The sequence below is a fragment of the Solanum tuberosum genome, unplaced genomic scaffold (genome assembly GCF_000226075.1).
Source record: "Solanum tuberosum cultivar DM 1-3 516 R44 unplaced genomic scaffold, SolTub_3.0 scf00358, whole genome shotgun sequence".
Lineage (NCBI taxonomy): Eukaryota > Viridiplantae > Streptophyta > Magnoliopsida > Solanales > Solanaceae > Solanum > Solanum tuberosum.
In genome coordinates, this window is record NW_006239288.1 from 97,419 (window position 1) to 110,507 (window position 13,089).

The following is a 13,089-nucleotide window of genomic DNA, read 5'->3' on the forward strand; positions in this document are numbered from 1 at the left end:
CTTGTTACTTGTGATTGGTTACTTAGGTACTTTTGGTGAGCATCCGGTTCGAGGTCCGGCCTCTATTGCTCAGATACCTATATAGAGCATCCTGTTAGAGTTCCGGCCTCTTATACTTGTTACTTGTGATTGGTTACTTAGGTACTTTTGGTGAGCATCCGGTTCGAGGTCCGGCCTCTATTGCTCAGATACCTATATAGAGCATCCTGTTAGAGTTCCGGCCTCTTATACTTGTTACTTGTGATTGGTTACTTAGGTACTTTTGGTGAGCATCCGGTTCGAGGTCCGGCCTCTATTGCTCAGATACCTATATAGAGCATCCTGTTAGAGTTCCGGCCTCTTATACTTGTTACTTGTGATTGGTTACTTAGGTACTTTTGGTGAGCATCCGGTTCGAGGTCCGGCCTCTATTGCTCAGATACCTATATAGAGCATCCTGTTAGAGTTCCGGCCTCTTATACTTGTTACTTGTGATTGGTTACTTAGGTACTTTTGGTGAGCATCCGGTTCGAGGTCCGGCCTCCGTACTGTCAGATTTTACTATTTAGGGTTGAGGTTCTGATTCTTGTTCTTCGTTCTTGGGTTCTTTTATGCATTTCTCTTTAGTTATAGTTATTTTGTGTACTCGTCGTGCTTATGGGGGTCCGTTTGGGTTTTTATTTAACTTGCGCACGAGTGTACCTTCTGGGCTTATGGGGGTCCAGTTAGGTGTAATTAGCTCGTAGATTACTTTAGTTAGTTCTTTGTACACTCGTGTGCATTCCCTTGTTAGTTAGATTTTAGTTCTTGACTTCGGTTTGTGTTATTCCTTCTTTTCATATTGCCTTTACTTTTCAAGTTCAGTCGGCCTATGATGCCTACTGGGTACCGGTTGTTTTGGTACTCATGCTACGCTCTGCATCTATTTCATGATGTAGGTTCGGGCACTAGTAGCCTTCGTTGATCGAGCTTGGAGCAGTCTAATCCGGAGACGGGGGTGAGCACACGGCGTTTTGTACTATTTCAGTCTCCATCTGTATATATAGACTTGTCTTTTACCTTTCGAGACAGTCCAGTCTCTGTTGTCCACTTTTGGGACTTGTACTCATTTTGTTAGTAGCTCTGTACTAGTGACTTCCAGGTTCTGGGAGGGATCTTTATTTGTATATATGTTTTTGGTTTGCTTCCGCATGTTTATATTGTTATTTACCTACTCTTGTTTAGTTTCTACCCTCAGACCCATTACTTGTTGTTCCGGGTTACGGGTTGGCTTACCTACTGGTGGGTTATAGTAGGTGTCATCATGACTTGAGAAATCGGGTCGTGACATTGGACTTCACCAATTATACATACACAACCTTCTTTGCTTTCACTTTAAATTGGATTTCTCCATTCCATCACCAATCCCCTTATGACAACCGAAGTTTCCCTCCGACACTCCTATCACCTCTCTAGTTTCTTCCCTAATGCAACTAGCCATGTTATTCTGCATGTAGTTCACATCCCCACTACTCCTCCAAGACATCATTGATCGTCATCAACTTCTCTCCCATCTCCTAAGAGAGGGCAGGGGTGGCTGCCACCCCATCTAATCCTCGGTTGTTCATATAGAATCTTTTTATCCCTCTCTCGCTTAATTTCCAGGTCCATCACTAAAATTTCATGTTGGATAGTAAGATTCTCACTCTGGATAACCTCGTAGTCCTTATAAAGGCTTCTATCACCCTTCCTAAGGATTTAATAATCTATCTGAATTTTAGCCACCGTGCTACAAAAGGTAACTAATATTGGAGAATACAACAAAGAAATTGCAAATAGCTGAATGTAAATGTTAAGTCACTGTTAGTTCACTGTTAATTAGTCCAGCTGTCAAGTTAGTTAAGGATTCTGTTAGTCAGTTATGGACAAATTCTGTTAGAAGATATTTTCATTTATGTAAGTTAGTTAGTAGTCAGATGTATATAAGGCATGATATAGATGAGTTGTACTGTAAGTTTTAGAGTGCTCTTCATTGTATTCATTTTCACTGTATAGTTTCTCTGTGAAACTTTAATGGAGATTCAAGCTTTTCCTTAAATCTTCTAGTTTCATATACATTCAATGCTCAGTTTTAACATGGTATCATAGCAACGTAGACGATCTTGAGGCGCAACAAGTGTTTACAGATTCAATTTCCAATTTTCTGATTGAACGAAATGGTGAAAAAGATCGAACATGACCATCATCTGTATCTTACCTTTTCCGATGTACCAGGAGCTGTGCAAATTGGGATTCAGCTCATCGGAATGGAGAATTACACTCTTTGGAGTCGTGCAATGCAACTCAATCTCCTCACAAAGAATAAATTGGGGTTCATTGATGGTAGCATTAAGCGAGACGACTTCATTGACGATGTGGAGAAGAAACAGTGGGATAGGTGTAATGTGATGGTGATCTCTTGGATAATGACGAATGTGAGCAAGGAGCTGGTTAGTGGCATCCTTTTTCGATCTAATGCAGCACTAGTATGGTCTGATTTACAAGAACGATTTGACAAGGTCAATATGTCTAGAATTTTTCATCTGCATAAAGCTATAGTTTTTCATGCTCAAGGTATTTCCCCTGTTTTTGTGTACTACTCTCGCTTAAAGGATCTATGGGATGAATTTGATTCAATTGTACCTCCTTTATCCTGTGAATGTGTTAAATCTAAGGATTATACTGATAGCATGATTAGACAGAAATTGCTACAATTCCTTATGGGATTGAATGACAGCTATAGCCAAGCACGCAGTCAAATCCTCATGATGAATCCTACACCAAGTGTTAATCAATGTTATGCTATGATTGTGCAAGATGAGAGTCAGAAAGCCTTGGGTGGAGAAATTCATGGGGGAAGTGATGATAATGATCACACTGCATTGCTAATAAATAGACATGGTGGCTCAGGATTTGGAGGTTCAGGATCTAGAGGCAGAGGAGGTAGAGGATATGGAAATTCTCAGAAGCAGCAAAGAAGAGGTGGTTCTTATTGCGATTATTGTGATATGAAAGGGCACACTAGGGAAGACTGCAACAAGCTAAAACATTACACTTACTGCAACATGCAAGGTCACACTAAGGATATACGTTTTCAGTTGATTGGCTATCCTCCGGACTGGAAAGGAAAGAAGAGAGTTAACATGGTACAAACATCCAATGGATTGCGAGGATCTCAGAGATCTGGGGATGAGCAGTACAACCAACATTCGCAGTTTGGAACAAGCATAGGGAATGAGTGTGTTCCTCACTTCACACCAAATCAATATACTCAGATCTTACAATTGCTAAACAAGTCCCAAATCACTGAATCTAGTGCACACATGGCAGGTATGTTTACAGGTACCTCCTTATGTAATGTTGTTGATAGTAATTGTTTGGACTGGATAGTAGATAGTGGAGCATCTGACCACATGGTTGGAACTACAAGCTTATTAAATCATGGATTAACAGTGAGTAATCCAGAGAAAGTTCAGCTAGCAACAGGAGACTCAGCAACCATTACACAGTCAGGAAACTCTAAGCTAACAGGAGGTGATGTTATTCAGGATGTTTTGTGTGTCCCAACCTTTAAATTCAATCTTTTGTCAGTCTCTAAGCTCACAAAAGAATTGAATTGTTGTGCTTTGTTTTTCCCTGAATTTTTCATCCTTCAGGATCTCTTCACTAGGAGAGTGAAGGAGATTGGTAAGGAAAAGGATGGGCTGTACTTGCTGAAGGCACAGAAACAACAACAAATAGCAAGAAGAAAGTCTTTGATAGCAGCAAAAGGATGTGAAAATGGTGGTGTTTGGCATAAGAGATTGGGGCATGTGCCTATGAATGTAATTAGGAAAATAGGCATGCTCAAGAATAGTATTGCAAATTTGATACTAGACAATTGTGATGTATGTCCATTAGCAAGACAAATAAGATGCCCTTTTACAGCTAGCAACAATAGAAGTGTTAGATGTTTTGATTTGATTCATCCAGATGTATGGGGACCATATAAGGCTGCACACATAATAACATGAAGTTTTTTCTTACACTTGTTGATGATCATTCCAGATGCATTTGGGTTTTTCTATTGCATCTCAAATCTGATGTTTCCACTATATTGAAGCAGTTTCTTGTGATGGTTAGAACACAGTTTGGTGTGCAAGTTAAGTGCTTCAGATCAGATAATGGAGGAGAATTCTTTAACTCTCAATGTAATGAGTTGTTTAAGAATCATGGCATAGTTCATCAAAGTTCTTGTCCACACACACCTCAACAAAATGGTGTGGTGGAAAGAAAGCATAGACACATCTTAGAAACGGCTAGAGCAATCAGATTTCAAGGTCATTTGCCAATCAGATTTTGGGGAGAATGTATACTAGCTGCTGTACATATCATCAATAGGGTACCATTGTCAATATTACATAATGTTTCTGCTTTTGAAATAATGTTTGAAAAGCCACCTGATATATCCTATATGAGAGTTATAGGATGTTTATGTCATGCTACTATAACACACAAAACTGACAAATTTGGTCCAAGAGCAACCAAATCAGTGTTGGTAGGATATGGAGATACATAGAAGGGGTACAAGCTATATGATCTAGAGCACCATATTTTCTTCATCAGCAGAGATGTCATATTTGCTGAGAACATTTTTCCTTTTATCTTCACAAGTGTGTTGAAGATCACAGAAAATAAGAAGATGATTGTTGATCCTATAGTACCCCATACAGAGGCTGATACTTGGTCCACAGAAGATGTTCAAACTCCTCAACCAGCAGTAGTAGAAGATGGTGCAGCTATTGTGCCAGATATTGCCATAGAACACACAATACCTGCAGCTGAAGAAAATGTAATGAATCAGTCCACTGAGAAGATCAACAAGGTCAAGTAAAGCTCCTTTATGGCAGAAAGATTTTGTGATATCGGGAAGAACTAAGCAAACCAGTTGTCTTTATTCTATCTCTGACAGTGTTAACTATGGTCATTTGTCAAGGCCATATCAGTGTTGTATTGCCCGTTCCTCAGTTGAAGTAGAACCTAGCACTTATCAACAGGCTATGCTAGATGATAGATGGGTTCAAGCTATGAAGGATGAGATCAAAGCATTGGAGGACAACAAGACATGGGAACTGGTTCCACTGCCCTATGGGAAGAAGGCTATTAGATGCAAATGGGTATATAAGATAAAATACAAGGCTGATGGACAAGTTGAGAGGTTTAAGGCTAGGTTGGTAGCTAAGGGCTACAACCAAAAAAAAGGTTTAGACTATCAAGAAACATGTTCCCCAGTTGTCAAAATGGTCACAGTAAGGACAGTCTTATCCATTGCAGCAGTAAAAAGTTGGGATATTCAACAAATGGATGTTTATAATGCATTATTGCAAGGAGATTTAGCTGAAGAAGTCTATATGCAATTGCCCCAAGGTTTCCACCAGGATAATGGAGAAGGAATTCAAGTGTGTAAATTGATTAAGTCACTATATGGACTGAAGCAAGCCTCTAGACAATGGAATGTTAAGTTGACTAATGCATTGTTAGCAGTAGGCTTTCAACAAAGTCATCTTGATTATTCTCTTATGACTAAGAAGACTCATGCTGGGATAGTTATGACACTCATATATGTGGATGATCTTCTTGTGACAGGAAGTAGTCCACAATTGATAGAAGAGGCAAAACAAGTCTTGAAGGATAACTTCAAGATTAAAGATTTGGGGAGCTTGAGATTTTTTCTTGGGATTGAATTTGCCAGAAACTCAGAAGGAATTCTGATGCATCAAAGAAAGTATGCTTTAGAGTTAATTTCAGATTTGGGATTAGGAGGCTCTAGGCCTGTGGACACACCAGTTGAGCAGAACCTAAAGCTAATTACTATTGAATTTGATGACTTAGTTGGGAGTGATTCTGATCCTTTGTTATTAGATGTCAGTGAATATCAAAGGTTGATTGGAAGATTATTATATCTCACTCTCACAAGACCAGATATATCATATGTAGTTCAAAACTTGAGCTAATTTATGCAGGCACCAAAGACTTCCCACATGAATGCTGCAATTAGAATAGTGAAGTATGTCAAGAAATCACCAGGCAATGGAGTGTTGCTATCATCAACATCCACATGATCATTGCAGGCTTATTGTGATGCAGACTGGGGATCTTGTGTTAACACCAGGAAGTCCATCACTGGTTACCTAGTGCAGTATGGGAATTCACCAATCTCTTGGAAGTCCAAGAAACAGTCCACTATTTCTAGGAGTTCAGCTGAGGCAGAGTATAGGAGTCTTGCCTCAACTGTTGCAGAAATCACCTGGCTCATTGGCTTGTTTGAGACACTAGACATGCCCTTGAGCCTACCTGTTCCTATTCACTGTGATAGCAAAGCAGCCATTCAAATTGCTGTCAATCCAGTATTTCATGAAAGAACAAAACACATTGACATTGATTGTCATTTTATTAGGGAAAAGGCTATGAAAGGATTTGTGATCATACACTACGTATGTTCTTCTGAACAGCCTGCTGACATTTTTACTAAAGGGTTGGGTAAATATCAGCATTCACATCTCATGTCCAAGCTGGGAATGAAGAACATCTTCATATCACTCAGCTTGAAGGGGGCTATTGGAGAATACAACAAAGAAATTGCAAAGAGCTGAATGTAAATGTTAAGTCACTGTTAGTTCACTATTAATTAGTCCAGCTGTCAAGTTAGTTAAGGATTCTGTTAGTCAGTTATGGATAAATTTTGTTAGAAGATATTTTCATTTATGTAAGTTGGTTAGTAGTCAGATGTATATAAGGCATGATATAGATGAGTTGTAGTGTAAGTTTTAGAGTGCTCTTCATTGTATTCATTTTCACTGTATAGTTTCTCTGTGAAACTTTAATGGAGATTCAAGCTTTTCCTTAAATCTTCTAGTTTCATAGACATTCAATGCTCAGTTTTAACAACTAGGTGGTTCTCCTTCTTCAGAAGGAATGAGTTTAAGCTATCACCAACCCAAAAGCTTTAGCAAAATCTAAGAGCAAGCCTCCACCTCCGTTTATATCCCAAAAAAACACAACCTCCACACACATCACCACAGACGTTACTCCAATGTGACCATTGAAATCACCGCCAATGAATATCTTCTCGATTTGCGGTATTAAGGACGATAGCCAAAATTGAATCTATTTGAAAATATTTGACTTGTGAATGAGATATTCCTGCAAATTGGTACACAATATATACTAATTATGTTACTAAGCTGAAGAAAAAGGAAACCACTTCTTTCAGAGATATTTTATAATAAGGAAACCAAATCAAATCCTAATTCATTACCAATAAGGATTCTCAAATCGTGTTTTACCATAAATAACTCCAAGTAGCTAGGTCAGCTCACATGATTAAAGGATTAAATTCTTTACGAGCACACAATGAATTCTTTAATATCAAATAATTTATGTATAATGTTTTTACTTTCGTTCTGTTTTCTAGTTTATTTTGTAAATTAGGTTTATTGTTTTTGAACATAAAAGTAGAAAACTTTTAGTTAAATAACATGTATTATCACTAAGGAATGTTGACCTCATGAAAGCAATTTGTGGAGATACAGAATTGATCAATTAGTAGATGACTTTATTAGTCAAATGACTATTTGATCAATTCAGATTCTTTCCAATTAAAGAAAGGTTTATTGTGTTTGATAAATTCTTGGTACTTGATGTGTCATTTTAATTATCCATCTTATAATCAATTAATCAAACATCCAACGTAACCCTTGAACAAATCAAATGGAATTAAGTTGACAACATGAGTTTCCAACACTATAAATACCACAATTTCAATTGTTTGTTTCCACCACAAGAAATCAACAGAAAATAAGAGTTATGGCAAAGTACACTACTTTTCTCGCCCTACTCTTTTGCCTCTTCCTTGTTGTTGCAACTGGTGAGTCGACATGATTCTATAGCTACCAAATATAATGATTTGTTTAAGATTAAGAATTTTTAAAATGTTTATTTTTTATTGAACTTTGTACATAACATGAGTTCAATTTTCTCATTATTGCAGAAATACAAATGGCAGAAGGGAAATATTGTTTGAAAAAAAGTGACAAGTGGAATGGGCCTTGTCAATACTCTTACAAATGTAGTCATCATTGCAAGTACTACTATGGAGCTAAATATGGTATATGTAAGAAGTACAAACCATGGGGTCACAAATATTACTGGGCAAAATATGCTTGCTACTGCTATTCACCTTGCCACTACTAAGACACTTCCAGTGTCTCATGGCATGGCTTTGACTATGTAAACAAATAAGAAGCTACCTATTTTATGTGTGTAACAATGTAATAAGGCCGATTTATGTGTGCAACTATTTTGGCCAATATTTTTGCGTGATGAGCAATTGTATTGTATGCTTTTCTATGAGTATTAATTAATGTGAATTATGGTATTTTTTTTTCTATCAATACTTATTGTGTATAGTATTATGCAGGGCTAAGCTAAAATGAATAATAACTATATGACTCGACATAATGTGTAGAGACATTTTTAGACAAAACATTGGGACAATAGCATATGTCGGATGTATTTGAAAATTTTGAAAATATCAACTTTCAAAATACTTTCCATTTGAATGAGAGATTCCTGCTAGTAAGCACAAGAAAAAAAGGAAACCACTTCTTTTGGGGATATTTTAAAGTAAAACACCCTGCAACTTTTAAGCAAAGATTCAAATCATTTTTTGTATGCATATAGGTCGAACCCAATGATTTATAAGTTGTATATGTATGCCGAGGCACATTCTTAAGTGTGGGAAGTATATCGTATGTGGTTAAGGGTGATAAGGGACTTCTAGCACTAAATCGAGTCCAAAACCTTTCTACCGGCTAAGTTTTTCGCATGAGATCACACAAGGATAAACTATAAATGACCATATCTCTTAGAATATGAGGAGTGAGGTGATCCATGACTTACCAAATAGAAGACTTATTACATCAATAGGTAGTCTAATTCTTATGAAAGTAGGAAACCTAACTCCTATTCCAAATTAAGAACTATAGATTAACCTAATCCTTATAAAGCTATGAAACATAAATCCTATTCTAAAATAATTAAAATCTACTAAAATATAATTAACTAATAAATAAATCTACTTTAAAATATAATTAAATAGTTAATTAATTGACTTCCCCTAATCCACAACATTACTCCCCTCATGTTGAAAGAGCTTGTCCTCAAGCTCAAATTTCAGGGCAATCATCCAGAAAATCTTGAATAGTATCAACTTAATTACCCATTCCAGCCCTAGCTTGATCGATGTTGACATTGATAAATTTCAACTCCACCAATTTACCAGAGAATGACTAATTCACCCATCAGGTTACTACTTTCAAGAGGTCCAAGTCGTTGAAATTATTCCCAACTCATTGAGCCTTTTTCCCGTTTAAGTTGATAATATCATAATGGTGCTTCTCCGAACATATGAAATCCAGTCACCTCCAAATTTATTTGCTTCCATTGTATGCTGATTTTCACAAACTTGTTCACAACGATGTGCCCAAATTATTGGGTTGTTAGTGTTAGGGTTTTCCCCTGATTTTCTTACCTTATTTGAGTTTTCTTTTCTTTTTAAGAAAAATCAAAATACTACCATAAATGCTTTAACTTTTCCTGAAAGTAAACTATAATTTTCTTCCATATTTGGGTTATTCTTTCCTTGGAGGAAAAGTGTGGAACTCTATAAATTGAAGACTCCTCTTCTCATATCAACAATACAATAGAATCCACAATGTAGTCATTTAAGAGTTTTGTTTATGGGGAGATTTCTCCCAACATGTTTGTGTTTATTCATATTAATTTTATCATATGTATGTCGCTTGACAAAACTATATTAATAAAATATTTTTAGTATACTTTTCTTTGGCATTTGCTTTATCGCATCTATGATTTGCAATTGTAAGCTTCTGCGTAACGTCTTAATTACTTTTGAACCCAACACTTGGTGATGCTATAAGTATTTATATTTGCATACCTTGGTACTATTGAATGTGAATTACCACTTGTTGGATGATTCTCACCGGCCAGTGGAATAGGTGGTGTATTGTCTTTAGTAGCAGGAGTTGTTGATCTACTAATTGTCTGGCGCAATTAGACTCAGGTTTGTGGGTTGTTGGCTTTTTGGAGCCAATTTCCAATCTAGACAGTTCATGTTCTCAGATTACTTGGACAATTCTTTCAGTGAGCCATTGTTCCATTGCTACAATTTCAGAGTCCATTAGGGTTTCTGTAATGGAACGTTCTTTTTGAAATGAAACTGATCTCATCGCCCTTTGTGTTAGGCTATGATATCAAATTGTTATGGATCTTTAGGGAATGATCAATTCACAGAGCGATAAATAAGTTCAGTTCGTTAAAGGGAGACTAAAACCTTAGAGTTCAATGGAAGAGAGAACTCTCATCTCTTGTTTTTTGCTAAAATATGACTTAATTGATTTATTCCTCAAGAACCCTTTAAATAGAAGTCTTATTACATCAATAGGAAGTCTAATTATTATGAAATTAAAGTAGGAACCTAAATCCTATTCCAAACTAATAACTATAGTTAGCCTAATCATAAATCTATGAAACATAAATCCTACTCTAGAATAATAAACAAAGCTACTAAAATATAATTAACTAATAAATAAATCTACTTAAAAATATAACTATAGGTTAACCTAATCATTATTGTCTTGTAACCTATAACTGCAGGACTTCGTGAAGTCTTTTAGGCAAATCCATTTGGGATATGTCATGATTTTTACCCTTTCAAACTAAGTGTTTTTCATAATAAAATTTATCGTGTTTGACATTTGAAAAACTCGATTCTTAAATACATTAGGTAATTGTTAAATAACATGTATTAAAACAAAGAGGTGGTGAACTCATAAAAGCAATCTGTGGAGATACAAAATTGATCAATTAGTAGAAGACTTTATCACTCAAATGGCTCTTTGATCAATTCAAATTCTTTTCAATTAAAGAAATGTTAATTGTGTTGGACAAATTCTTTGTACTTGATGTACTGTCATTTTAATTAATTAATCAAACATCCAACGTAATCTTTGAACAAATCAAATGGAATTAAGTTGACAACTTGAGTTTCCAACATTATAAATACCACCATTTCAATTGCTTGTTTTGTTAAAATCAACAGAAAATAAAAGCTATGGCAAAGTACACTACTTTTCTCGCCCTCCTCTTTTGCCTCTTCCTTGTTGCTGCAACTGGTGAGTCGACATGATTCTATATCTATCAAATATAATTATTTGTTTAAGATTACGAACTTTTAAAATATTTATTTTTTATTAAACTTTGTGACTAGTCAAACATGTCAAATAAAATGAAACAGAGGCATTGTTATTATTAGGAAATTATTTGAAATTTTCTATGTCAAGTACATACCATGAGTTTTTAATTTTCTTATTTTTGCAGAAATACAAATGGCAGAAGGCAAATACTGTTGGAAAAAAAGTGACAAGTGGAATGGACCTTGCCAATACTCTTACAAATGTAGTCATCATTGCAAGTACTACTATGGAGCTAAATATGGTATTTGTAAGAAGTACAAACCATGGGGTCACAAATATTATTGGGCAAAATATGCTTGCTACTGCTACTCACCTTGCCACTATTAAGAATCTTTTAGTGTCTCATGGCTTGGTTTTGATTATGTAAACAAATAATTAAGAAGCTACCTATTTTATGTGTGTAACAATGTAATAAGGCTGATTTATGTGTGCAACTATTTTGGCCAAGCTTTGCGTGATGAGTTATTGTATTGTATGCCTTTCTATTAATATTAATTGATGTGAATTATGCTATTTTTCTATGTAAATATTTATATATTGTGTCACATACCATGCATGGTTAAGATAAAATTAATAATAACATGACTCGACATACATGTGTATTTATCATGCCCCAAGCCTAGACTCTATGCGAGATCAATACTCAATGCCATTGTTGGTCCGAGCATGCCTACAATATAGCATTAGACATGGCATACATCTAAACATGAGAGAAAACATAGATTAAAATCATTTGAAGGGAAGTCTTTTAAAATTAAAGTAACACTTTTCATTAATGTAAATCATAGTACTAAAATCACTGATACAACTTTTCATTAATGAAAGGACACGAAGGTTAAACTGAAGCATAACTAATTGTTTACCTATGAAACCTCTAAATATAACTGAGTAATGACTTAATGAATATCATTACCTCTTCATTGAACTCGTCAATTTAAACAGACGTATGCCACCGTTGAATTCGATCTCGATACTCGATCCGAAATTCAACCTCTAATCCTAACTAAAGATCCGACCCCGACTCAATTTGAAACTCGGGAGTTGGGTCTCGTAGAGGTCGAGAGTTGGGTCTCAAATTGAGAATCAGGAGTTGGATCTAGGATTAGTATTGAGAATCGATATCTGAGGCTTAAGTTACGATGAAAAGTTGAGGTGTGAGGTTCAAAATGATTTTGCCTTAGAGGTTGAGAGAGAAGAGAATGGGGATTAAGCCATGAAAACCTGATTGTTTTGGGTCTTTTATTAGTCAAGAAATTAGTTTAGGATTTTCTTAGGGATAAAAAGATAAAAACGACCCTTTTTAGTGTTTTTTTTCCGTCAGCTAAATCGTCACTGCATAATAAAATGTTCATAACTATTTACTTTGAACTTAGATTGATGCAAAATTGGTGACGTTGGAAATAAGACTCAAATACCCTTTAGTTTGATAGGTAATCTGTAACATCCGGCAATTTGAAATAGCTTTGAAGAGGCTTAGAATTTGAAATTTTCATTTTTTTTGGAAAGAATTTGATAATCTGGAAAATTTTGGCCAAGTATGGAAAAATGTGAATTTTTGGCCAACTTTGAACAGCCATAAATTCTTGCTCAGAATGATTTAGGTGGAGTTCCAGTTATGGTTGCAAAGTTCGTGGAACGATCTTTCCAACGCCATCGAGTTTGCTCAATTCCGAATTCGTATGAGCGAGTTATGGCCATTGAAAGTTGGGCAGTTGGCAGGGAATCCGTCCGAGAATCATTAAGGGCATTTTGGTCTTTTCCCTAGCCTTTTATTTTG

At 35.9% G+C, this 13,089-nt stretch overlaps 1 protein-coding gene and 1 long non-coding RNA gene across 2 annotated transcripts in view; both read left to right on the forward strand.

Annotated features, from left to right (window-relative positions):
* The window catches only part of LOC107063473 (defensin D1-like), a 14,806-nt gene extending 6,448 nt beyond the window's left edge, over positions 1–8,358 (forward strand). Inside the window, exon 2 of the mRNA XM_015315385.1 lies at positions 8,027–8,358. Within this exon, the coding sequence (XP_015170871.1) occupies positions 8,027–8,229 (203 nt within the window). The 3' untranslated portion in view covers positions 8,230–8,358. The remainder of the gene's footprint in view (positions 1–8,026) is intronic.
* A 2,791-nt stretch (positions 8,359–11,149) lies between these two features.
* On the forward strand, positions 11,150–11,825 carry LOC107063486 (uncharacterized). The gene is made up of 2 exons (XR_001475362.1): positions 11,150–11,231; positions 11,437–11,825. It is a non-coding gene; the product is annotated as an uncharacterized lncRNA (long non-coding RNA).
* Positions 11,826–13,089: the final 1,264 nt, after the last annotated feature.